This window comes from Pinus tabuliformis, chromosome 4_2 (genome assembly GCF_031772625.1).
Source record: "Pinus tabuliformis cultivar Carrire ecotype Pingquan chromosome 4_2, CPIR1, whole genome shotgun sequence".
NCBI classification, from domain to species: Eukaryota; Viridiplantae; Streptophyta; class Pinopsida; order Pinales; family Pinaceae; genus Pinus; species Pinus tabuliformis.
Genome location: NC_142304.1, coordinates 872,890,973 through 872,918,711, shown reverse-complemented (window position 1 = coordinate 872,918,711; position 27,739 = coordinate 872,890,973). Strand labels below are relative to the sequence as shown.

Genomic DNA, 27,739 nt, shown 5'->3' with positions numbered 1-27,739 from the left:
GTTCCTCCCTTGATAATCAGGAAAATGTAAATGTGGATGTGGATAAGCAATCTATCTCGTTATGCTATGAGGAGGATATGCCCGAGGTTTCTATTCATCGAAAGTTTATGAGCTTGGTGATTGAGTTCTCCATATTTTCATTACAAGAAAGGTTGCGTGAGTTGGATTCCTCTTTTCCCTCCTTGTTTATGACCATTTATGCATGGTCCTCAAATGTTTTCACCCCCCACCCTTACCATTCATTGAGCAAATCTTGTAATGGGAAAAGTGATATTTGGGTCTATTACCGCTCAAACTAGCAGGAGACCTCAAGGGGATCCCTAAAGGGAAATTGCTCGACCAAGGGCAACAAATGGAGACTTAGCCCACTGTCACCTCAGCTAAGGCTCCCTACTATTTACAGACTTTCACCGATGGGAGGAGACCTGGTATATTATGGAGTCACCAATGAAAGATATATCAATGAGTGGATGTGAAGTGACCCAAATGATCCCCTTCCATAAGAGGTTAAAGGATAGAGCTTGCTTGCTTTCTAAGAAAGGTACAATGTCTTCTAGGAGAGGAATGAGAGGATTTAAGGGTTAGGATTTGGGGATATGATTTGTGAAAGAGTTTCCAAATCCCTAAACACTGTTTTGAAATTGGTATTTGGGATGGTTCTTGATGAATTGTCTTTTCAAACGAATAGGACCACACTAGACCAAGTGGACCCCGTCTAGGATAGGATAAATGAGTATGGCAATCAATGATGTTCTTACTGTTGATTTGGGGTAGCATCGGATGTGCTCTAGCCATGAAAATTGGTGGAGAGGCTAAAGCACATGAGATCTCCAAGACCCAGAAATGGTTTGGGCAGAGTCTAACCGGTTTGGGAGATATTAAAATAATTAAAATTTTTAATGGAGTTCCTAAGTCTAAACTTAGGAAGAATAAAATATTAATGAGTATGAATATAAAATTGGGTTAGAAGGTTCCAAAAGTCATGGATCAAGCCAAATCTAATCTTAGTCGTTGATTAGAGATTTAATCATGGTCGTTGATTGATCAACGAGAAAAATATAAGAGGCTTGAGGGTCAGTTGGAGAACACACCAGACTCCAGAGTGATCAATCTTTCTATTCTCTAGAGTGGGGTTTTCTAAGAGAGATAGAATCAGTGATCAGCAACGAGGGGCAGTGAATACATAGTAGAGAGGCAGATTTGGTACTAGAGAGAGCGCAAAGCCCGGATAGGTTGATGCAGAGGTAGTGGGGTGCTACGTAGAGGCAACCAGATGCTGGGTAGAGCCAGGAGAGGCCAGCATGTGAGATGCAGAGGGTTTAGAGGCTGACGCAAAGGCTCCAGAAGCTGACGCAGAGGCTAGCAGAGCTGACGCAGGGCCAAGAGGCAGCGCTGGAAGGATTTCGTGGGACAGACTGGGCGTTGGTGAGTCGGATAGGGTGACGCAGTTGCTATCAGAGTGACGCAGAGCAGTGGGAGCTGCAATTGTTGCTGTGGGATCGTTCATCCGGTGATTATTTAGCCAGAATATCTGTCTCCGAGGAGAGGTACTATTGCCGAGGGTATTCTCTGTTGGGTGAGCCATTTCTGGCACCCTGGTTGTATTCTGAAAACTACATAATAATAAAACCCTCTGAATAGCTGCACCGGTTTTCCCACATTGGGTTTTTCCAGGGACATTGGTCCAAAAATAATGGTGTCACTTGTGTGCTTGTTTTCTTTCAGTTGATGATTTGTATATGTTGACATTATACTTGTGTTTATTTTCAGTATTTACGTGGTAAATAACTTGTTAAGTAATTAAACAAGTAGGAAGAAATAAACCAGATAGTATAGGAAGAATTTCTAACGAGTTAAACTAAGAAATTCCAACATGGTATTAGAGCCAAGTTGCAGATCACATGATAACTGAAGGCATCAGGTAGCAGAGCAGTAGCAGCAGATTTAGCTGTCCTGAGTGACAACGCTGATCCATGCGAAGGCGACAGAGGAAGGAGTGACGCAGAGAGACTGCGTCATCATTCTGGGCCAGAGAGGCAGTGCAGAGGCTAAGGGAGGCAGAATCAGAGTCACGCAGAGCCCAGGACAGCTAACGCAGTTGGCTAGGGGAGTTGATTTGCCGGTGCTGGGATTGCGCAGAGCTATGTGGCTAAATCCTTCAGTTGCTGGGGTATAGGAGGCTGCAGGTAATTTGCGGAGCGAAGCTGGTGGGGTACTGTGGTTAGAACAATACCTAACAGGGCAAGACCAAGGAGGAGGGATTTCCAGAAGGGAAATTGAGACTCAGAGGGAGTCGAACCGAGAACTTCCAGACAGGAAGTTGAGAGACTCAGCAGGAGTCGAACACAGGACTTCCACGAGGGAAGTAAAGAGACTCGGAGGAGTCGAAAGAAGAGCAACATAATGGTCGTGAATGGACTGAGAGATCAGGATAGGTTGGATGGAGCATCCAACTTCGTGGTTTGGAAGGCCAGGATCTTGTCCATTCTAGACAGATATCACATCAAGGACTTCACCTTGAAAACAATAGCGATCCCAGTTGACCCAGCTGAAAATGAGAAGTATGAGGAGGCAATGGCCAGGGCGAAGTGCATCATCCTTAATGGGGTCAAGGATCATGTGGTGCTACATATTGCCGAGAAGGACATGACAAATGAGATGTGGGATGCCCTGAAGAAATTGTACCAGCATACTTCTGTGCAGAGGAAGATGTTACTTGAAAATCAGCTGCGGTCATACCAGATGCAGAAGGGAGAGCAGATAGATGTCTTCCTCGGTCGATTGAAGGAGATCCGTGACCAGCTAACTTCCATAGGGGCCACGCCGGATCAGGAATTGATGGTGAGGACCGCATTGAATGCAGTCTCAGAGGATTGGGAGGTATTTGTCCAGAGCATACTAGGCAGGTCGAGCCTTCCAGATTGGGAGGAATTGTGGGCGGCTCTTCGTCAAGAAGAGATCAGACGGGTGACCAAGGCGGGGAGTAGCGGAAAAGGGGTCAGAATCAAGAAGGAGGAAGAAGAGGATGCGGCTCTAGCATCTGCGGGAAAGTAGGAGAAAAGAAAGAAGAAGGACCTCTCCAAGGTCAAATGCTTCCATTGTGGGGAACTAGGTCATTTTGCGAACCAGTGTCCTAGGAAGAAGAGTAAGGGAGAGGCTTCTGAGACCAAGGCAGCGCTAGCGAGGGCGGAGAAAGAAGTCGAGGAGGATGACGATTGTGCCATGAGTGCTCATGTGCCACTTGAGAAGAAGTGGGAAGACATCGAGTTGTAGTCAGGAGGACTACAGGGGATGAGGGGCAGGGTCCTTGAGGTACCCAACCTCTTGGATTAGACCTTGCTACAGGAGCCCCGAAGAGTAGCAGGACTGACGGATGTCGGTAGAGATGGATGCGGATGGAGCGACAGAGAGTGCTATAGTGCAGGAGCCCCCGACAATGCGAGACTAGCAGGCTGCAACAGTGCGAGAGGCACGGGAGTGTTGCACCAGTGTAGGATTGCACAGAGAGGTGTGCAACGGTGCGAGATGCAGGGAGTTGTTGCACCACCGCAGAGTTCAGTAGGGGGAGTACTTGTTAGTGCCAAAGGGAGCTTCAAGATTGGGAGTGTCTCTAGCCTGACACGGGTGTCAGAGTTGGGTGGATCAGTTAGTTACTTCTTGGTAACTAAGTTGCAGTGTAGCAGTTAGTTGTGGCAGTGCTATAGGCAGCGCGATGCAGCACGATGAGAGGGGATGCAGTGTTGGGAGGATCAACCAGCAGCAGCTCGGATGCAGAGGGAGCTGCCGTACAGATGTAGCAGTGGCAGTGGCAGGGACATGGGCAATAGACAAGATGCAGCAGTGCAAAGGATGTTGGGTTGGTAGGCCTAGCATCAGCACAGGGATTGATGCTAGATAATCAGGGTGATGCTCAGTATGGAGTATTACTAGAGCACCGTCCTTGCTAAGAGGGAGTGTTGATTTGGGGTAGCATCAGATGTACTCTAGCCATGAAAATTGGTGGAGAGGTTAAAGCACATGAGATCTCTAAGACCCAGAAATGGTTTGGGCAGATTCTAACGGTTTTAGAGGTATTAAAATAATTAATATTTTTAATGGAGTTCCTAAGTCTAAACTTAGGAAAAATAAAATATTAATGAGTATTAATATAAAACTGGGTTAGAAGGTTCCAAAAGTCATGGATCAAGCCAAATCTAATTTTTGTCATTGATTAGAGATTTAATCTCGGCCGTTGATGGACCAACAAGAAAAGTATAAGAGGAGGCTTGAGGGTCAGTTGGAGAACACACCAGAGTGATCAGTCATTCTATTCTCTAGAGCGGGGTTTGCTAAGAGAGATAGAATCAGTGATCAGCAGCGAGGGGTAGTGAATACATAGCAGAGAGGCAGAGTTGGTACCAGAGAGACAGCGCAGAGCCCGGAGAGGTTGATGCAGAGGCAGTTGGGTGCTACGCAGAGGCAACCAGGAGCTGCGCAGAGCCAGGAGAGGCCAGCGTGTGAGACGCAGAGGGTCTAGGGGCTGACGCAGAAGCTCTAGAAGCTGACGCAGAGGCTAGCAGAGCTGATGCAGGGCCAAGAGGCAGCGCTGGAAGGATTTCGTGGGACAGACTGGGTGTTGGTGAGCCGGATAGGGTGATGCAGTCCCTATCAGAGTGATGCAGAGCAATGGGAGCTGCAATTGTTGCTGTGGGATTGTTCATCCGGTGATTATTCAGCCAGAATATCTGTCTCCGAGGAGAGGTACTACTGCCGAGGGCATTCTCTATTGGGTGAGCCATTTCTGGCACCCTAGTTGTATTCTGAAAACTGCATAATAATAAAACCCTTTGAATAGCTTCACCGGTTTTCCCGCATTGGGTTTTTCCAGGGACATTGGTCCAAAAATAACAGTGTCACTTGTGTGTTTCTTTTCTTTCAGTTGATGATCTGTAGATGTTGATACCGTACTTGTGTTTATTTTCAGTATTTACATGGTAAATAACTTGTTAAGTAATTAAACAAGTAGGAAGAAATAAACCAGATAGTACAGGAAGAATTTCCAACAAGTTAAACTTAGAAATTCCAACACTTACCCTAGACAAGGTGGGGAAAAGATCAAAGAAAGAATTTTCTCTTGAAAGTGTTGATTTGATCCTATGAGGTACTGGCCTTGCGGATGTTAAGGCAAAGTTTGATCCTAGAGTTGGGGCTTGGCTTTTCTCCCAACTCCAGCGTTGGAATGGCTTCAAAATTGGAGGAGACCTTGAGGAAACACCAGCGCACTAGACCCTAAGAGATCGAAATTTTTGGAGTTCTAGCTTGTTAGGAAATTGATGCCCTAGGTGCCCCAACTTGGCTAGACCTGAAAGAAAGTGAAAGCATGTGATTTTTGGTGACCTCCTCTTGGTAGATCAGTGCCTTAATCTTTGGGAGAATGGAGTCTATGATGAATATGAGGAGGATTTTTTGATTCCCAGTCAATGAGGCCTCAAGACCACTTTGCTAGCCTTCTAGGTCAAGGAGAAGCAATCTTGCAACTTTTATACTTTGATGTGCAAAGGAAATGGCTTATCAAGGTCAAATTCTTTGATAGAATTACCCCTAGAAGATTTCGTTCATATTACATGGCCCATACATTGAGAGATGCTATAATAGAGACAAAATTCCACAATTTTAAGCAATAAATGCATGCAAAAATTAGCACTAGAACAACGAAAATCCAGTCCAATGTATATGACAAAGTAAACAAGAATAACATTAAAAACATGTACTTACATGTAACAAAATATATCCAAACATTCACAACTGACAAGAGAGAAGCTCCAAGAGAAGACAGACCAATATCCACACATCAAAATTCATCCATAACGCTCCAATTCATCCTCTAGAAAAAGTGCGAAATTCTCAAGAGAGAGAAAAGATCCAATCCAAAGTGATGATGAGAAATGAACTCATCTCACTTGTATTTATACGCAACTTAGGAGTTCGAATTAGCCTACTTCGCCTACATAAGCCCCAAAAATAAAATAATGTTCTAATAATTCAACTTTTGGTAACACGCCCACCAACTAGCTCATAAATGAAAGAGTAAGCCTTTCAAGAGGTCAAATAATAATCTATGCATGTCGTAGGGCCCTCTAAGAGGCCTAATGAGGTCCATGAGTGAATGAAGAATAGGACCTTAAAAAGCAGTGGACAAGGGGTTGGCCCCTTGTAATAACCTGTTGTGCTCCAAATTACATGTGGGGGGCACACAAGTGTCTTCATGGGTCTCCAAACAAATCGAAGATGCTTGTATATCGCCCATAAGGGCTAGGATGATGGTGTAGGTGATGCCACATCATCGCGCAATTCCTGGATCATTTGCCAAGTGTGTGGTGCAAATCTTGGGCTAGCTGGGCATGATGGATCAGGTGCATCTTCCTCATCCAATAGGTGAACCACGAGCAATTTCTGAATGGCTATGGGGATCCATGTCTGCTGTTGTGGAGGCCCATGGCTCTCAATACACACCCTACATGTGCCAATGTAGCCCTCTGGAGGATTAGGACCCCGTATAGGGAGACCAAACCCAACATGGAGACCATCTGCAATCCTTCATAAGATCTAATGCGTCCCCTAGCTTTTCAGTACAACAATTCATTAGAGAAATCGAGTAAATGAGCTTACCAATCATGGAACACAAGTGGGGACTTCATAATGGCCTTCCCTTCCATAATGGACTTCGGGATGTGCCAATGTCTTCTAAATTCCAAATGGGGTTAACCAATAATCCTATTAGGTGGTTTCTACTTCTAAAGGGGATAATATAGTCAAGGTACATCCCTCAAAAGGTGGTGGCATGTGACAAATAGGTGAATGAAATAGGGGGGATGAGAAGGGGCAGCGCTGAGTCACATGCTGGGGTACAAGGGTAGCTAATAAGAGGGAAGCCTACACTTGGATTTATAATGTCTAGGAGGGAGCAATCATGGTACATCAGGTGCCTCGACCTTGATTTTTCAACTCTTCTTTATATGCCATTTGCTTTTTTATGATTTTCTTTGACTAACTGCTCGGGGCTCAAGGGGTAAGAGCCCGATGTATAAGATATAGCAGTGAATACCACCTTTTAAGGTGGGGCGGTTCATTGTCCACCAGGGGTTGGGACAATCACAGGTTCTTATATGATGAAGGAGGCTCATAGAATTTGTAGGAACCAAGATGATGGCCATAATGATGGGGTAGAGCTCATGTATTGACTTTTGCCCATGTGCTAAATGTGTTTGTCCCGACCATCTTTTGCATTTTGTGGTACATTTTCCTGTTGAATGTGGCCATATATGCTTTTATCTTTCTTTTTAGCTTTATCAACCTCCAGGCTTCATTCGAGGCCATGACCCAAGGTGTGAGCAAGGGGAAGGGGCATGCTAACCCTTTGTGGACCCAGTGGAGGAATGTGGACCCAGGTGGGAGAAATGATGAATGGGTTAATAATGAATGGAAAGAGGGTAATATAAGCAGAGAAGGGAGCTGGACCATGCAACCAAAATCGGGGTTTCCCATGAAAAACCATCCTTAGAGCCAAATGGTCAGTAAAAGAGATCCCACGGGACTAGAATCTAAGGTTAATACCTAAAAGGGGTCTAGGGGACAAGAGCACAAACCTAGTCCATTCTTTCCGCCGAATCCCTCCATTAATCCATGCCTAGAAGTGTCCATGATAAGCAAACTACAATACTCATTTATCAAATGACAAGGCATACCTTTAGGTTTGGTAGGCCCACCTTCAAACATACGATCACAGCAGATGGGCGAGGGACCACATAGATGGCTCAGGTGATGGAGAAAAGGCATAATGAGCTAGCTGGTGGCTGTATGATACTTTTAAGAAAACGAAAGCTTTGGTTGAGAATGAGACAGGAAAGAAGTTGAAGTGTCTCAGATCAGATAATGGAGTTGAATATTGTAGCAAGGAGTTTGATAATTACTGTTCAAAGCATGGAATTCGTAGAGAGAAGACAGTTCCAAAAACACCAAAAGAAAATGGTGTATCAAAAAAGATGAATAGGACAATCATGGAGCGTGCAAGGTGCATGACATTGCATTCAGGAATGCCCTTACAATTTTGGGCAGATGTTGTAGATATTGTTGTTTATCTAATAAATAGAGGACATTCAAGTTCCTTGGATGGTGGGTATTCCAGAGGAAGCATGGACAGGTAAAAAGGTAAACTATGTTGAAGTTTCTAAGTCTACTTAGTTAGAAACCCTCCATGCACTTTATCTGATTTATTCCTTCCTATTTGTTATGTTACTTAACAAGTTATTTACAATGTAAATACTGAAAATAAACACTAGTGCATGCTCAACATATTACAAATCAACAACTGAAGAAACACAAACAATCACACCATATGACACCATTATTTTTGGACCAATGTCCCTGGAAAACCCCAATGTGGGAAAACCGGTGCAACTATCTGAGGGTTTTCTTATTAAGTAATATCAAAGTACAATCTGGGTGCCGAAATTGGCCTACCCAACAGAGAATTTCCTTGGCAGTAATACCTCTCAGTTTGAGACAAATCTCCTAGCTGAAACCTCGGATAATCCTTCCGGCAGCTCCTCAGCACCAATCTGCCCCAGAAACCCCAGCGTCTGCCCTCTTTGGACTGCGTCAGCCTCTCTCTGCCTAGTGTTGGCCCTGCGTCACATCGGATGGGTCTGCATCAGCCTTAGGAGGCCATGCGTCAGTCTTTTGGCCCTTTGCGTCAGCAACGTTGGCCTCTCTAAGGCTCTGCGTAGCTCCCGACTACCTCTGCGTGGTCCTGCATGAGCCCTGGCTGGCTCTGCGTCACTCTCCCTAGTTACTGCGTTGCTCTCCCGGCACTATCTCTGCCTCTCTGTCTCTCTATACTCAATGCCCCTCAGCTGCAACTCCCGATCACTAATTCTATCTCTCTTAGCACACCCTGCTCTAGAGAATAGAATGACTGATCACTCTGGTGTATTCTCCAAGTGACCCTCAAGCCTCCTCTTATACTTTTCCTGTTGACATATCAACGGTCGAGATTAAGTCCCTATTCAACGACTAAGATTAAATTTGGCTTGATCCATGTCTTTTGGACCATTCTAACACAGTTTCATATTAATCCACATTAATATTTTATTTTCCCCAAGTTTAGACTTAGGGACTTCATTAAAAATATTAATTATTTTAATATCTCCTGAGCTGTTTAGAATCTGCCCAAACCCTTTTTGGGTATTGGAGATCTCATGTGCCCCAACCTCTCCACCAAATTTTGTGGCTAGAGCATATCCGATGCTACCCCAAATCAACACTCCCTCTTAGCGAGGAGTGTGCTCTAGTAATACTCCTTACTGAGTATTACCCTGATCATCCGGCATTGGTCCCTGTGCTGATGCTAGACCTGCTGCCCACCATCCTCTACACTGCTGTATCCTGTACTGCTGCCCATGGTTCTGCCATTGCCACTGCTGCATCTTTACGATAGCTCCCTCTGCATCCGTGCTGCCGCTGGTCCTTTCTCCCAGCACTGCACCTCCTCTCATCATGTTGCATCGTGCTGCCCACTGTTGCACTGCAACTTAGCTACTGAGAAGTAAATAACTGATCTCCCAATCTGACCTCTTTGTTGGGCTAGAGACACCCATTGATGCTGAAGCTCCTTCTGTCGCTGACAAGTGCTCCCTCTCCGACCTCTGCACTGTTGCAACAACCCCCTGCATCTCACTTCGTTACACACCTCTTTGTGTCATCCTGCACTAGTGCAACACTCCTATGCCTCTCGCACTGTTGCAGCTTGCTAGCCTCGCTCTGTCTCAAGACTCCTTCATTGTAGCTCTCTCTGTCGCTCCATCCACATCTGTCTCTACCCGACTCAGCCAATCCTGCTACTCCTCTTCGGGGCTTCCGTAGCAAGGTCTAATCCAAGAGGTTGGGTACCTCGAGGATCCTGCCCCTCATCGCCTGTAGTCCGCCTGACTACAGCTCTATGTCTCCCCACTTCCGCTCAAGTGGTGCGTGTGCACTCATGGCATAGTGATCGTTTGTCAACACTTCCTTCTCTGCCCTTGCTGGCATTGCCTTATTCTCGGAAGACTCTCCCTTACTCTTCTTCCTTGGACACTTGGTCGCATAATGACCCAGCTCCCGATAGTGGAAGCACTTGATCTTGGAGAGATCCTTCTTCTTCCGCTTTTCCTGCTTTCCCTCAGATGCTAGGGCAACATCTTCCTCCTCCTGCTTGACTTTGATCCCCTTGCTGCTGCTACTCGTCTTCGACTACTGTCTGATCTCTTCCTGGTGAAAAGCCACCCACATCTCGTCCCAAGGTGGGAGAGTCCCTTTACCTAGTATACTCTGGACAAATACCTCCCAGTTTTCTGAGACAACATTCAGGGTTGTCCTCACCATCAACACCTGATCCGGCATGGCTTCTATAGCAGTCAATTGATCTCGGATCTCATTCAGTCCTCCGAGGAAGGTGTCAATCGGTTCTCCCTTCTTCATCTGATACGACCTCAACTGATTCTCAAGTAGCATTCTTCTCTGCACAGAAGTATGTTGGTACAATTTCTTGAGGTCTTCCCACATCTCATATGCCGTTTCCTTCTCGACAATGAGTGGTACTACATGGTCCTTGACCCCGTCAAGGATGATGCTCTTGGCCTTTGCCATTGCCTCCTCGTACTTGTCACTATCATTGGGGTCGACTGGGATAGCTATAACCTTCAAGGCGAAGTTCTTGACATGATTTCTGTCAAGTACGGATAAGATTTTGGCCTTCCAGACTGCGAAGTTCGACACTCTGTCCAGTCTATCCTGGTCTCTTACTCCGTGTAGTGCCATGATGCTCTTCTACTTCCCTCTTGGAAGTTCTCTGTTCGACTCCTCTGAGTCTCTACTTCCCTTCTGGAAGTTCTCTTCTAGACTCTCTCTAAGTCCCGATTTCCCTCCTGGAAATCCTTCTGCCGTTGTCGAGATGCCCCCTACTCTGATAGTCTTGTGCAACCGCACCACTGATCCAGGTTCCTTTGCTAGAAACCCTCGGTAGCAACTCCCTCCTCTTGGCCTTGCTCTGTTAGGTATTGTTCTGACTACAGTACGTCACCAACACCACTCTGTAATATTCCCACAACCTTTTAAACACTAACAACCTAAAGGTGAGAGCTCCTAGGCTCTGCGCAATCCCGACAATAGCAACCCGGCCTCCTTAGCCAACTGCGTCAGCCCTCCCAGCTTCTGCGTGGCTCTGCGTGAGGCTCCCTTTGCCTTCCTCAGCCTCTGCGCTGTCTCTTCTCGGCTCACCCTTGATGATGCAACTTCTGTCACCTCGGGACAGTTGTTTTGTGCTGCTATTGCTCCGCTCGGCTGATGTCCTTAGTCCTCCTGTGATCTGCAATCACGCTCTGATACCATGTTGAAGTTTATAAGTCTACTTAGTTAGAAACCTTCCATGCACTTTATCTGATTTATTCCTACCTACTTGTTATGTTACTTAACAAGTTATTTACAATGTAAATACTGAAAATAAACACTAGTGCATGCTCAACATATTACAGATCAACAACTGAAGGAAACAAAAACAATCACACCATATGACACCATTATTTTTGGACCATTATCCCTGGAAAAACCCAATGTCGGAAAACCGGTGCAGCTATCTGAGGGTTTTCTTATTAAGCAATATCAAAGTACAATCTGGGTGCCGAAACTGGCCTACACAACATAGAATTTCCTTGGCAGTAATACTTTTTAGTTTGAGACAAATCACCTGGCTGAAACCTCAGATAATCCTTTCGACAGCTCCTTAGCACCAATCTGCCCCAGAAACCCCAACGTCTGCCCTCTCTGGACTGCGTTAGCCTCTCTCTGCCCAGCGTTGGCCCTGTGTCACCCTGGATGGGTCTGCGTCAGCCTTAGGAGGCCCTGCGTCAGCTTTCTGGCCCTCTGCGTCAGCAACGCTGGCCTCTCTGAGGCTCTACGCAGCTTTCGACTGCCTCTGCGTGGCCCTGCGTGAGCCCTGGATGGCTTTGCGTTACTCTCCCGGCTACTGCGCTGCTCTCCCGACACTATCTCTGCCTCTCTGTCTCTTTGTACTCAATGCCCCTCAGCTGCAACTCTCGATCACTAATTCTATCTCTCTTAGCAAACCCCGCTCTAGAGAATAGAATCACTGATCACTCTGGTGTATTTTCCAAGTGACACTCAAGCTTCCTCTTATACTTTTCCTGTTGACATATCAACGACCGATATTAAGTCCCTAATCAACGACTAAGATTAGATCTGGCTTGATCCATGTCTTTTGGACCATTCTAACCATAGTTGCGGGGGAGCGCCCCCCCCCCGAACCCGCTCCCGAAAAAAAATTTGCGCTCCCTGCCATTTTCGGGAGCGGTCGCTCCGTCGCTCCCAGAGCGAAATTTTAAGCTCGGGAGCGATCGTTCCCGATCGCTCCCGGGCATTAAAATTTCGCTCTAGGAGCGTTTCAGGCGGCGCCGGGGGCGATCCGGCGGAAAAAAAATTCCGCGGACCTCAAAAAAAATTAAATTTATAATTTTTTGTTTTGTTTTTTTTGTTTTAAAAGCCCAATGAGCCTAAAAAACTTCATTATCACTTCATTGAGTTGAGTTTGTTGGAGAGCAAGAGCAAAGGAGCAAGGAGAAGCGAGGAGCAAGCGCCGAGGAGCGAGGAGCAAGCCTGCAGAGGTAAGTAACTTAGTAATTTAGTTAGTTTAGTTAGTTTAATTTAGTTAGGTAGTAATTTAGTTAATTTAATTTAGTTTATTTAGTTTAAAAATCATGAATTTAAATTAAATTAATAAATTAAATTAATTAATTCCAATAAATTAAATTAATTTGCAGATTCAAAACCCTACAAACATCAAACACCATGGACCTGGCTATATTTCTTGGCATTTTCCTCTTCTTGGTCCCTTTTATGGTTATTATGGTGCTTGAGAGTAGGAAACGGAGGGGCCAAACTGAAGAGGGGGATGAAGAAGTTGGAGAAAGTCGAATTGATGAAAACCCCGGTGAGGAGGAGTTGGACGAGGGTGAACATGACCCTCAAAAAACTAAACAAGACCAAACCCCATTGTGGAAATATGTTAACAGGGCTGAAACAGGGAGAGGGGGTGGAACCACTAAATTTCATTGCCCCCATTGCAACACTGATTACACAGGTTCATACACCCGTGTTAGAAGACACCTTTGCGGGAAAAGGCCATGGGATGGAGACAAACAAATAGGAATCAAAACTTGTACAGCGGTGTCAGCAGCGGATAGAGCCAAATACATAAGGGAAGAGGAGGAAGCCCAATACAGATCAAAAAAATCAAGGGGTTTCTTTGAACCAAGCTCACAATCACAAAAAACTCCTTTAGCATCCTCCCAAGGCAGCGGATATGGAGGCACAGGGTCATCATCTTTAAGGCATAGAACCATATCAAATTTCCTTGATGAGGGGTGTAGGAATGATGTGGATTCAAAGGTTTACAGGTTTCTCTATGCATGTGGGATACCATTCAATGTTCTTTGCTCACCTTATTGACACGAAATGGTTTCTGCCATAAATGATGCCCCTAAAGGATACAAGAGCCCTGGGTATGACAAGGCAAGAACCGTTGGCCTTGATCATGAAAAAGCAAAAATATCACATTCTTTGAATAGAATGACAAGTTCTTGGACTGACCATGGGGTGCCCATTGTATCTGATGGATGGACAAATGTAAAAGGCAAGCCATTGATAAGTGTTCTTGCTGTGTCTGTTAGTGGTCCCATCTTTCTAATTGCACATGATTACTCAGACAAGTTCAAGACCGCCATCAACATTGCAGAAGCATTACTTGAAACAATTGACCGTATTGGGCCATACAATGTCATCCAAGTCATCACTGATAATGCTCCTAATTGTAAGGTAGCGGGAGCAATTATTGAGGATAAATACCCCAACATATTTTGGTTTGGATGTTTGGTTCACACATTGAACCTTCTGTTGCATGATATTGTCAAGAACAAAAATGAACAATACCAATGGATTGGTGATTTGTACAAGAAAGGCAAACAAATGATAAAATTTATTACAAATCATAGCAATACCCATGGCCTTTTCCGCAGTCACTCGAGATTGGAGTTGTTGAAGATTGCGAAGACCAGATTTGATAGCTATTACCTCACCTTCAGGCGCCTTTTGAAGGTAAGAGAGTCATTGGCTAGCATGGTATCAAGTCCACATTGGTAGGTATTAAAGGAAAGGGCTACAAATGCAGCGGACAAGGGAGGTTTTGAAATGGTGGAGGAGGTCGCTCTTGATGGTTAGTTTTGGACAAGTGTGAGGCAAGTATTGGATTTCACCAAGCCCATTTATCACATGATTCGGTTTGCAGATACAGACAAACTAGTGATTGGCGAGGTGTATGAGCAGATGGATACCATGTTGGGGGAAATAAAAGATATTGTTCATAACAGAGATCCCGACTTGTACAAACTGATTCACGATTGTGTGTGTGAACAGTGGAATAGACTTAATCTTCCACTACATTGCTTGGCGTATATCCTTACGCCAAAATACTACTCTACATCTTGGTTGGGCCAACCTGTAGCAGGGGGTGGGGTTAGGACCAAACCCCATTTAGATCCACAGGTAACTAGAGGATATTTGGAAGCATTAGAAAAGTTGGTACCTGACAGGGAGGAATGTGCAGTTGTGCGCCTTGAAATAGGCATATACTTCAGTGGCACTGGTTTGTATGGTAACTTCCATGCAATGGACGACAGAGATAGATTTGATACTCTCACATGGTGGGAAACATATGGCGGCCAGGGACTTTTGCCAAAATTGGCAAAAAAAGTTCTTTCACAGGTTGTAAATACTTCTTCTGTAGAGAGGTGTTGGAGCACCTACAACTACATACATAATGTGAAAAGAAACAGACTCAATGAAAACCGAGCAGAAAGCTTGGTTTATGTGCACTACAACTTGAGGTTGTTGAGTCATTACTGTGATCGGGCTTATGAGGATCCCACATATAAAATTTGGGACAATCACCCAAAGGATGACAATTTGGAGGATGGCATTGTACATATTGAAGAACTGGAAGAGGAACTTGTAAGGGATGAAGATGAAGCAGCTGCAGCAGCCATGCCACCTCCACCTCCACCTCCACCATCCAGTAACAGTGCTCGAGGTCTGAGTCTTGTTCCTTTGCTGTCGCCACCTCCATCTACACCCTCACGTGGAGGTTCTAGTTCTGGTCGTCGGTCTGTGCGGGAGACTCCTAGAAGACCACCACGACCTGCGTATACTCCTGGAGACTCTCGTGGCAAGGGCCACATGTAGATTTACAGTTTACTTGTCTTTTTTAGTTTCTATTAGACTTTAGTTTTCATAATTGTTGAGTTTTGAGTCCTTGACTCTTGACTCTTTCATATCATAATGATATTTTTTGTAAACAATATATCACTGTGACAATGAAAATTTGAAGTTTGAAGTTGGGCCTTGGCAATTATAACTTCACCAAATGATTGTGAATTATGAATATGATGCTTCGTGAAAGACTAAAGTTGTTTCATTTCATTTCATTATTCATGTTTCATTTTATAAATTTATAACATTTCATATCATGTTAACAGTTAGAAGTTAGGACTTAGAAATATCTAAGATATTACTTCTTGTAATGGTTAAACTTAGCTTACAAGTACAACTTTGGTGATTAATGATGATAAATGTTATTGAATTTTCAATTTTGAAAGCTTGAAGTTGAAACTTTAAGATTGAATTTGATGAATCATGATTCATGAGACTCAATATGTTGCAGTTGTAATATGTATTTTACTAACTTGTGGACATGGTTGATGACGATTATAATTTCTAGATGATTGATGTGATATGGTTCAATGATCAATCTATGTTTTTTTATGTTTTTTATGTCTAATTCATCATTCTACATGTTTTTGTTGACATATATGTATCAAAAATTAAAATATATATATATATATATATTTTTAAAAAATCGCTCCCGGATTCGCTCCCAAACCGGGGACTTCTGAAAATGGTCGCTCCCGCTCCCGTTTTCGCTCCTGCTCCCGCTCCCGCTCCCGCTCCCAAGCAACATGGATTCTAACACAGTTTCATATTAATCCACATTAATATTTTATTTTCCCTAAGTTTAGGCTTAGGGACTCCATTAAAAATATTAATTATTTTAATATCTCCTGAACTGTTTAGAATCTGCCCAAACCCTTTCTGGGTATTGGAGATCTCATGTGCTCCAACCTCTCCACCAAATTTCGTGGCCAGAGCACATTCGATGTTGCCCCTAATCAATAAACTACTCATTTTTAAACACTTTCGGTTGTGAAGCATTTGTCCACATTAATAAAGAAAACAGAACAAAGCTTGATGCAAAATCAAAGAAGTGTACCTTCATTGGATATGGTGTTAATGATTTTGGTTATCGCTTATATGATTATGGAAACCATAAAATCATCAGGAGTAGAGATGTGGTATTAAAAATGAAAGTGTTTTGTACAAAGATCAGTTGCAGGTAAAGAAACTAGAAAAAGAAAACACAGAGTACATAGTGCTTAACGAGATCACAGGAAGAGTAAACTCAAAGGTGCAAGGAAATCATAATGATCAACAACAATAGCGACAACAACAACAACAAACACCTCAAACTCCTGCCAGTGATGGTTGAAGATCTACCAGGTTAAGTAGACCCCCTGGATGATATTCTCCTTCATTATATTATGTATTGTTGATTGATTTTGGTGAACTAGAAAGATATGAAGAAACAATGTAGGTAGAAACCAGGAAGAAGTGGGAGCAAGCCATGAAAGAAGAGATGAATTGCTTGGTACATAACTAGACTTAGGACTTAGTCAGGGTTCCTACAGGTAAAACAACATTGTAGAATAAATGAGTTTACAGGTTGAAGGAAGAAGATAGAGGAAAACAGAGGTACACGACGAGACTTGTAGTGAAGGGGTTTGCACAAGAAAAAGATATAGACTTTGATGAGATATTTTCTTCTATTGTTAAAATGACTTCAATCAAAACTATTTTAAGTTTAGTGACAACAAAAACTTGCATCTTGAACAGTTAGATGTAAAGACAACCTTTCTCCATGGTGATTTGGAGGAAGAGATCTATATGCAACAACAACCACAAGGGTATGAGGTCAAAGGGAAGGAGAAATTAGTGTATAAGTTGAAGAAGAACTTTTATGGCTTAAAACAGGCTCCAAGGCAATGGTATCTAAAATTTTACGAGTTTTTGTTTGAACAAGGTTATACTAGATGTCACTCTGACCACTGTGTTTATCTTAAGAAACAAAATGAGGACAACTATATTATATTGCTATTGTATGTAGATGACATGTTTGTTGCAAGGCTTAACATGCAGGAAATAAATTTGCTCAAAGGAAAATTGGCTATTTCATTTTAAATGAAGGATTTGGGTGCTGCAAAGCAAATCCTTGGTATGAGAATAACTAAATATATAAAAAATCGCAAATTAATAGTGTCTTAGAGTGAGTGCATAGAAAAGGTGTTGGAAATATTTAATATGTAGAATGCAAAACCAGTTAGTACACCTTTGGCTAGCCATTTCAAACTAAGCAAGGAGATGTATCCCAGGACCCAGGAAGAGTTTGATTATATGTCTAAAGTTCCATACGGATCAACAATTGGAAGCTTAATGTATACAATGGTCTACACAAGGCCTGATATTGCACATGTAGTGGGAGTTGTGAGCATATATATGAACAATCCAGGAAAAGAGCATTGGATGGTAGTGAAGTGTATTCTTAGGTATTTGAGAGGTACCACTAATCAAGCATTATGTTTTGGAGGTTCAAACTTTAAGCACTGTTCTACAGGGATATGTCGACGTAGATATGGTAGTTGATAGAGATAACAAGAGCACCACAAGGTTTGTAGGTGGAACAACTGCCAGTTGGGTTTCAAAATCGCAAAACATTGTTGCGCTTTCAACAACAGAAGCGGAGTATGTTGCTACTCTAGAGGCTAGTAAAGAAATGATTTGGTTACAAAGGTTTATGGATGAATTAGATAAGAAGCAGGAGATTGGTAGATTATACAGTGATAGCCAGAGTGCTATTCATCTCGGAAAGAACTCAACTTTTCATTCCAAGAGAAAACATATACAACTCAGGTACCATTTCATATGGTTAGTTTTGGAAGATTGACAGTTGAAGCTGGAAAAGATACACGTTAGCCAGAATCTTGTAGATACGTTGACAAAGGTCTGCTTAGTTTCAATAGGTCTTCAAGTATGATGGTGAAGATGAGAAACAACTAAATCCAAGTGGAAGCATTGTCCAGCAAGTGAAGCAGTGATGGAGTTGATATAATCAGTCTCCAAGTGGGGGATTGTTGGGTGTGGAGTCTGATTATCTTCTTGATTCAGAGGTCTTGTTTCAGTAGCGTTTGTATCCCAATCCTTGACAAGGGGGTGTGGGCTATGTTCTAAAACTCGGACTCCAAACCGGCCAAGGGTCAACTCCGACTGTGTATCGAATCAGACTAGTTGATTCCAATGACTCAGTGTTTGTAAAAAGTACATTTAATATTAATTTTTAATGAAAAATCATATTCTTAAAGATTTTCATTCATGTTTCCAAACTCAAAGCATTAGAATAATAGAGAAAAGACACACCTAATCAAATTATGCTCATTAATATATCTATTACATCAAAATGGCACCTAGTGCACTGTCCAATACATGTAATATATAGAGATTAGTACAAAAACACAACCAATGTTGCTCCAAAAACCAACCCCTCAATGGCAAATGCTGCTCCAAAATCAACTCCTCAATGTTGCTCCAAAGATCACCCAAGAACTTCCTCAATGTAGCTTCAAAAACCAACTCCAACTTCTCACAAATGCTCACACAAATGCAATGAGATAGCTGTGAGGAAATATGAGGGGGTTGGATCAACTTTATAGGCGTGGGAGAGGGGTAGAGGGGCTAGGAAACAATATAAACAAAAAAAATGATTTCAAGTCCGCCCAAGCCGCCTTTTTTTCTTGTTGCCAAGACCTGTCGGTTTAAGTCGGGGCTCGGTCAATCTGTTACTGAACCGGCTGATTCGGTGACCAACTCGGTCAGTTCGGTAACGGACCGACTGCTGAACCGGATAATTGACCTAGTCGGTCCAGGCAGTGGTATGGTTCGGTCAGTCAGTCCAAGTCAGACCGACCTAATTTTAAAACTATGGGTGTGAGGGGCCTTGCCCCTCCACTATTGCTGCAAAAGGGGGTCTAGGGGGGGCAAGCCCCCCCACACCCCTTGCAAAATATTGTAATTTCATAGTCAATTTGAGCCATTCATTAGGCGGAAGATCTGACGGTAGAAATTATGTTAATTTAGGGTTTTTTTTCCTTAGAAGGCAACCCTCGATTTATATGAGTGAATTGTATTGCGGTTGTGGATTATTATTCTGTGCATGAAGAAAAGAGGAGAGACCGTGTAAGAGGAAGAGGAAATGACAATGGATTTGTTGTAGGTTGTATCTCTTCATTTTGTTGGATAATATAAAATGAATGATTGATTGTTTCTCCGTGGATGTAGCCCAAATTGGGTTAACCACGTATATTTGTGTCTCTCTTGCTTTATGGTTTTCTGTGCTTGTTTTTGCAGCAATATTTTATGCATTCCATTGCTTTGTTATTTAATTTTCAACAATAATTTTGTCTTAATTTTGGAGCTTCTGTATGACATTGTTATGGATGGATATACTCTTCATTATCTTTTACGTGCTCTTTTATAACGGATTTCTGATTTTCGCTAATGTCTAATGCATGGGATAATGTCTCATGGTTATTAATGTGCCCTAATTGTTGAATATTGTTTAAAATTGTAATTGTTGGATGCTATTGCATGTGTTACTCATTGATAGTGAATGAATGAATGTTCCTATGGGATTATTGTATTTTATCCTTGAAAATCCATTAACAATTGTCTAAGAGGTATAAATATCTAAAGGGGTAGCAAAAGTTTGTTCCTTTAGGTCTCCTTTAAGAGCGAAAATCCCATATCAAGATCCTTCATGACTCCAAACCTCCCAAGGGTCTAGGCACTGGTCAAATTTCCTTAGTGGTCACTAAAACTGAAAATTACCTCTCTTTTAACCTATATTTTTCGTCCCTTTAAGCATAAGAAGGCTAATATAGGGCTTGGTGCAAAATCTTTTGGAGGAATTTTTTAATTTTATTTGGATAGAAGTCTTCCTCTGTGTCTTCTCTAGAGGACCTCAAATTTTGGTGGAATTCCCATAGTGGATTCTCCATAAATTTTGACGCCCTAGTTGTCACATCAAGTGGGAACCCTAGAAGCTAATCCTTCAACTTACGAATTTTTTAAAGGTAATTTCTTTACTCCTTGGTGAAGTAAATCATACATTGCTTTTTCTCTCACCTATCTTGACCTTGGATGCACATATATCTCATGTCAACTCTCAACTGTAGGTCTTGTGTAGTTTATTGTCAAAGGGGTTTTTCGTGGTAAGTCTTACTAGCTTCTCCCAAAGCTTCCACCATTTGTTGAACTTTCCATTAAATGAGCTACCTTGCCTCACTTCAAACCTATCATAAAGACATTTATCACAAGTGAGTAATACTGAGGCTCCCCCTGTCAATGGAAATCCGAGAAGAGCATGGGACTTATGCTGTGGTGATAGTGGGCATTTGTCCCAAGTGTTGTTATGCCCTCTAGCTTTTGCCTCTTTACAAGGCCTATTAGTTTGTGCAACAATAGGTCCCATGCTTTTTGAATATGGAATGACACTATTTTTGTTTTCTAGCAAGCCTTCGTTTTTTGTTCCACTGACACTGAAAAGGTTTAATTTGTAGAAGGATGCCTAAAAGAATCAGATTATAGAACACTCAATTTGATATATGGTTCTATAGATATAGTTATTTTGGATCCAAATTGGAAACTAGAAGATGTTGGGCAATTTGTAGAATGCTTAGTTTACTATATGGTTTAATATGATTTTTGAGAGCATTATTGGCCCAGATTGAGAGCTGGGAAAAACATTGATATTAGAGCTTGGAAACTGACCTTATTGAAGCATTTGCAGTGGTTGCAGAAATAGCAAATATAGTGCTTGCTAGTTTTGACACTGACGTTGCAGGGTTGATTGTGGTTGATCAAATTATTGCTAGGGTTTGAGCTAACAGAGAGGCTTCTTGATCTATTGATGACCCAAGGTTTGCAATTGGAAAGTGTTGGGTTGAGGACCTAAAGTCTACATCTATTAGGGTTCATTTATATGTGGACAAAGATTGGTGTTGGTGCTAGTTGTTTTGAGTATTTTGAGCATATGCTATTGTACTACAATTGATCATATTTAAGTCAGGACACTATTGCTAGGGTTTTTTGAACAACGCTGCTAAGGTTTTCGTTTATATGTTGATGCCATCAGGGTTTTAACAATGATGATGAGCAGAGAATTGATTATTGAAGTATGATGCTAGGGTTTGCTATTGGAGGGTTTATCCGTGAGAGTATAACACTGAGTTGCTAAATTGAGTGAGCAGAAAGATCTGATATTGTTGTTGATGGCCTTGTGCCAATATTGCAGATCGACAAAGTCGACAAATTGTTTTGATGTTATTTATTTTATTGAGCACAAGTGGACCGAGTTTGAAAATTGTGAAACGTGGTCTGCTGTGGTGAATATAAGGTTGGCAAGGTGGAGCAAGGCAAGAGATTGGAGTCTCCTTCAACTTGGAGCTTGAGAACACTTTAGTGTAGCAAGGTGGTGCAACAATTGGGCAGAGCGTGTGTAGGGTGGTGAAGCATCCTTTCAGTCGAAGCTGATAAAACCAAGGTGTTGTGGCGTCATTCTAGTTGGAGTTGGTAAATCAGGGCATTGGAGCATCCTTCCAATTGGAGCTGGTAAATTAAGGAGTTGAAGCTTCCTTCAGGTTGGAGCCTGTAGACCAGGGGGTTGGAGCCTCCTTTAGTTGATGCCGAAAATCTTGGAAGTTGGAGCTTCCTATTGATGTAAATTTTGAAGACCTATATTAAGAATCGTTCGGTGGTTTTTCTCCTAGAAGGGTTTCCACCTAAAAAAATTCCTTTCTACTGTCTTGGATGTTGTGCATTGGTGAATGGTGTTGTTTTTTGTTCATGTGATGTGATGCTGACTGATGTTTTTTATCTAATGCTAAAAATAATCAATGCTCTATGAAGTTAAATTTAATTGATTGAAGTGAAATACTAATTCACCTTGCTCAATATTTCCAACATAGTCGTGTGGGTAGGGAAAGACTGTTGCATGACCGTGTCTTGAGGGCAAACGATGGACTTGTGTTGAGACATCACATGGGTTGGCTGAGAGAGCTGTGACATGACCAAGTTGGGCACGTTTGGCACATTTTGGATTTTGTAAACTGTGTCAGCAAGCCTAGAGGGTTGTGGCACGAGTTGGGGTTTGTTGTACATGGAAGTAAGTGGAGGTTGAAATTTGTTGAAGTTGTAGCATTGTAAGCTGGGAACCGATGAGGTTGCCCTTATACTTGTATAATTTGGTGCACATTGTACATTGATGTTTATGTAGCATTGTGACATTATACTGTTATGTATTATTTTGGCATATCTTTATATATGGATGATTATATACTTGTGAAGTGAAGTAAACAGGCATTGTACTTGGGTTAAAACTTAAGATTGCATGTTAATTCTACGAACATAACATATCTAACTCGTGACTTAAGTGCAAGTGCGAGAGGCATAGTCCAGGTGTAAGTAGTTGTAAGTTGGTCAAGCCACGACGACAAACCACACTAGCGCCGCGTGTCGAGAGGTGTCAACGTGCCTTAACTCGAGGGACGCTTTTAGGGTGTGACAACTCATCTTTAGTTATGTGGGATTCTTGTATGTTGCATGCTCCCAAATGGAGAGATTTGTAGTGGTTGTAATGGTTTTCTTTATTTAGCGTTTATGAAAGCTATCGTGTTGAGTTATTGTTTGCCACAATGGTGAAGTGAAGCTAGTATGTTGGTAGGAGTTTAAGGGTCAATATGTCGCTGTAGATGAGCTTGTAGGCAGGGCTTTTCGTGTTTTCTATGCTAGAGAGGAGGTTTTGCAGTGTTGATAAAATCGCCAATTTTTCAATAATGTCTGGAAAAATTGCGATTTTTTTCGATATTTCCCCCATTTTTGCTGATTTTGGAAAAATGAATATATTTCGTACTTTTTAATGTGTTGTGGTTTTCTGATTTTTGCCAATTTTTTTGCTGATTTTTCTGAGAAGATGGTTTTTGGACCCTTGATATTTTTTGTCTATGTCAATTTTTTCAACACTAGAGGTTTGAATCTGCCTGGTTAAAGGCAATGCATAGTTTCAATTGGGAGTTGTTATGGAGCTCCATGTTATCGAAAGGAGACGGGTACAACTTTTCGAGTTTTCTTTCCTTAGTATTAGGAGTTTGGAAGTCTTGGCTATAGCTCTTGGTCGATGGCCAACGGGAGTCATGACCAAGAGCCATCTCGAAAGTGGGCTTATTGAAATATTGCCCCTTGGAGAATGAACAAAACTGTAGATGGAAAGACCTTGATACACTGCGGCCCCAAGCAATAGACCGTCATATGACGACCTTATTTCCATTTATCGGGCCTATCAATTAACTTTCGAGTATCGAAAGTTTTTAAAGATGATGTTAGCATCATGTCATGAAGGATGACATGGCAATGCCACGTGTACAACACATGCCACCTAAATTTGGCCGATTTAAGTATCCCAACTGTAGGAATATGAGTGACATGTGGTACATGTTAGGAAGTGCCACATGTTAGAGGATACATTAGCCTCTGCCACATGTCAGGTGATGATAGGACATTTGAGGTATGAGGTGGCATGCCGAGTTGGTCATCGGCTTATCATCCCTCAGGAGTTTGTAAGTGTTTTATTGTTATTGCAGATATGTCTAGAACTTGGTACCCCAGCCTATCGGCACAACAAGTATCGCTATATTGGCATATCAGTGGATGCATGTTTATGCCATATCTGCCATATCGGTATATCAACACAATGGTCACTATCAACATATTTGACATTGGAACCCCCAAAGGTTTTAGACAAGGGATATATCGAAATTTGCTCATATGGCAAGGTCCCAGTATGACTGGCGAGATGAGGAGGTGTACCCATGTGGGAGCAATGCATAGCCAAGGACAACTGTATGTCAACCACGTTGTTGTACAGATGATGATGTGGCCTCATAATGGGTAAATCTTCAAAGGGGCATAAATTTGTTCATATAGCTGGAATGAAATAAAATTTATATCGTTGGAAAGCTCTCGACTAGCAGAAGACAATGGTGGTATTGGAATTGTGATTTGACGTGATGGGAGTAAGAGGATTTTTGATAACCCCATCTTCATTATAAACCTTGAGGATTGGGTTTAGATTACACCCAACAACACTAATAAGGTATTAGGGGGTTGGGTGTGTTACAATGTGTTTAGGAGAAAACCACACATAAATCCAAAGGCACGAAATTGGTATATGCTTGCATTAGACAAGTTGGTCCTTGATGAAGAGTGTACTTAAGTACGGAGTCAATTAAGCAAGTACATCAAGGAACATGGATTATTTGCTAACTTCCATGCAACTAAAGATCAAGACAGGTTGAATCCCTATCAAATGGTGGAAACTGTATGGTTTCTATATCACACATCTACATAAATTTGCGGTGAGGGTGCTTTTGGAGGTTGTTAACACTTCTTCTGCAGAGAGGTGTTGGAACACCTATAGCTTCATCCACAACATGAAGAGAAACAGCTTGAATGTAGATTGGTTAGAAAGCTTGGTTTATGTGCACTACAATTTGAGGTTGTTGCCCCATTATTGTGAGGTAGGGAAGAATGATACACCTATAGCTTCATCCACAACTTGAATGTAGATTGGTTAGAAAGCTTGGTTTATGTGCACTACAATTTGAGGTTGTTGCCCCATTATTGTGAGGTAGGGAAGAATGATACACCTATAGCTTCATCCACAACATGAAGAGAAACAACTTGAATGTAGATTGGTTAGAAAGCTTGGTTTATGTGCACTACAATTTGAGGTTGTTGCCCCATTATTGTGAGGTAGGGAAGAATGATACAACATATGTGACTTGGGACAACAATCCAAAGGAGGCTAATTTGCAGGATGGATTCATAGTTATAGAGTGCTTGGAAGCTGAACTTTTGGGTGATCATATTCATGGAGAAAACACACCACCCCCATCCACTAGCAGTTTTCCGGATGTAGGGGATTTGCCTTTAGCTTCGCAATGTTTAGCGTTACATGGGGGCCATGTAGTTGCTGGTCATGTTCCATGAACACTTTCACCTACTCTTGCTCCTCTTCTTCATATATCATGGGAAAAGAAATTAGAAGTTTCTTGTGGCCAGAAGAAAGCTTAGTAGATACTAGATCTCTCTCTTTTTGCTGTTTAAAAGCACTCCCTAGAAATTAGTAATTTGTTTTTATTATGGCCTATTTCGTAAATATTATATGACTTTTTAAGATTGAACTTTGAACTTGCCTTTGAAGTTTGAACTGTTGACTGAATCTAACAACTCTTTGGTAATGAATATGATGCTTTGCTTCATTTCATGGTTGATGTTATTTATTAGTTTTTGTTGTTGACAAATTTTATATGTTGAAACTTGAAGGTTGATGTTGTGGAATGTGGTTGATGATAATGCTATAGCTACTAAATGATTGATGTTATTTGTGTACCAAATGGTTGATGCTTTAATGATCATCATTAATCTAGTAGTTAAATATATGTTTTCATGTTTTCTGTAGTTGACTCAACTTTTTGCATGTTTTCTTTTGAATATATATATGCAACAATTATATTAAAATATGTATTATATAAAAAATGCTTCTGAAACATTCCTCTACTGGAAGAATTCCGCTTCCAACAGCCTTGGGAGGGGGAATTTTGATAAGCAACTGCACTGGGGCTAAGGTATTGACCAAACCCCTCCCATGATTAATAATTAATGGAGGTCATTAAAAAAGGTTTTTGCCTTTTTGGGGTGGATCCCCCCCTTCCACTTGTCAATTCAAGAGCATGTCAAGGAGTGGAGGGGTAAATGCCATAGACATGAGCCCCCCTTCATTACAATTTGGTGATTTTTTTTAATTAGCAGTACCGTGGCATTCGATTCCCGTGTGGCCTTGGGTTAATGGCTATCATTTCTAGCTTTTAAATTGGCTGCTTAATAAGGGTCATCGGTATGTTGAAACATAAGCATGGTCATTCTTGTTTGACTTGAGGGTTTAGTTTGGAGCTCCGCATTTTGGTGGAGGGCCTGACACTGAGTGACCCAACTGGTTCCCTGGGATCAAGGCAACTCTATTGGTCCTTACCTGAGAGCCTCCAGGTCTCACTACTGCTGCTGCATTTTCAGGGAGATTTGTCTTTTAAAGAAGTGTCTTCATAAATGTGAGAAAGACATTGTGGATGCCCATGGCAGTTTAATTTACTTGGCACTAGCATGGGCAAATTGGAAGCATGGTTTTGAGGAGCACTCAGAGGCCAACAAGGCTGGGGTCTAGTTCACCCTTGAGGCTGTATATGTCATTAGCCCTTGAGACTGGTAAGAGGAACCATGGGCCACTGCGGATTTTGCATAGGAAACATACAAAGTGGTCCACCATTCTGGACACCATATCTGACCTGGTAGTGTGTATTTCAGCTCACATAAATCTTGACCCTACACTTGGCCTGCCTGATCACTTTGTTGATTTTGCTGCATCTGGCCTCACATAAGAGTCTAATATTTCTGGTGAAAATGGAAGTTTGGAGACCACATTGACCTTGTAGATGACGCCCATTCTGCGCTTTAATTATCTGTTAAAATTAGTTTGTTTTTTCTAATTACATTTTTGTTAATCATGTAAGACAGTATAGTTGCAAATTCATAAGCAGGCTGGTTTGGTGCCATAATCTAGTGGCTGTATATGTAATCTGAGCTTATCACTGCTGTCTCTGTGTCTGTTAATTTCGCTAGTGAGCATTTGGATCAATAATATAACTCTCTGCACCACTTTCCAGTGAAGTCACCGCATAATGAGTTTGTTGTGCTATTTATAACCTTCGTAAGTCCAATTTTATTAATTTGTTAACTCTACTTTTACCTTCTAAAATGATGGGTGTCCATCTTAATCTATAGTGGATATCTGTCTATTTGTTTATCTATCTTAGTTCCTTCTTTAGGATACTATATGTGGAAGCCCTTCAATTTGTTGAGAAGGATGTCTAGAAATGTCCAGATTCTAGTATCCTGGCGACATTAGCCATCTACCTGTGCAAAAGGTATCCTTTGTTGTAGTTTCTCCTTATGTTTCCATGCCCTTCTTGAATTATTGGTGCTTTTGTTTGAACATTTTGAAATACCTTGTCAACAAAGCTCATAATGAAATGGCTACATGGGTTATGTGGAGTCTGGACATCTATTAGTTCTCTTGCAGCATCTTTAAATGTATAGGTTGTTTGTTGCAGGTGTTACGAGAGTTTTCACACAATCTTGTGCCATTGAGAAGCTCAGTTGGAGAAGACGTAAAGAAGGAAGTCAAAGTGATTTTCACAAGTTCTGAGGAGGACAAACATTTCCTTCTGGTACAACCAAGCTTGGCATTCAACTGTTTCTAGCCAGTAAGGTATATCTGTTATTTTTGTGCTTGGAGTTGACATATTAGGTGGAGATGCACACT

At 42.0% G+C, this 27,739-nt stretch overlaps 1 protein-coding gene across 1 annotated transcript in view; it reads left to right on the top strand.

The window, feature by feature from the left end:
• The window catches only part of LOC149172466 (poly(A)-specific ribonuclease PARN-like), a gene marked incomplete at its 5' end in the record, with an annotated part of 76,623 nt that overhangs the window by 47,375 nt on the left and 1,509 nt on the right, over positions 1–27,739 (top strand). Inside the window, one exon of the mRNA XM_089426331.1 lies at positions 27,528–27,644. Coding sequence (XP_089282457.1) covers positions 27,528–27,644 — 117 coding nt within the window. The remainder of the gene's footprint in view (positions 1–27,527; positions 27,645–27,739) is intronic.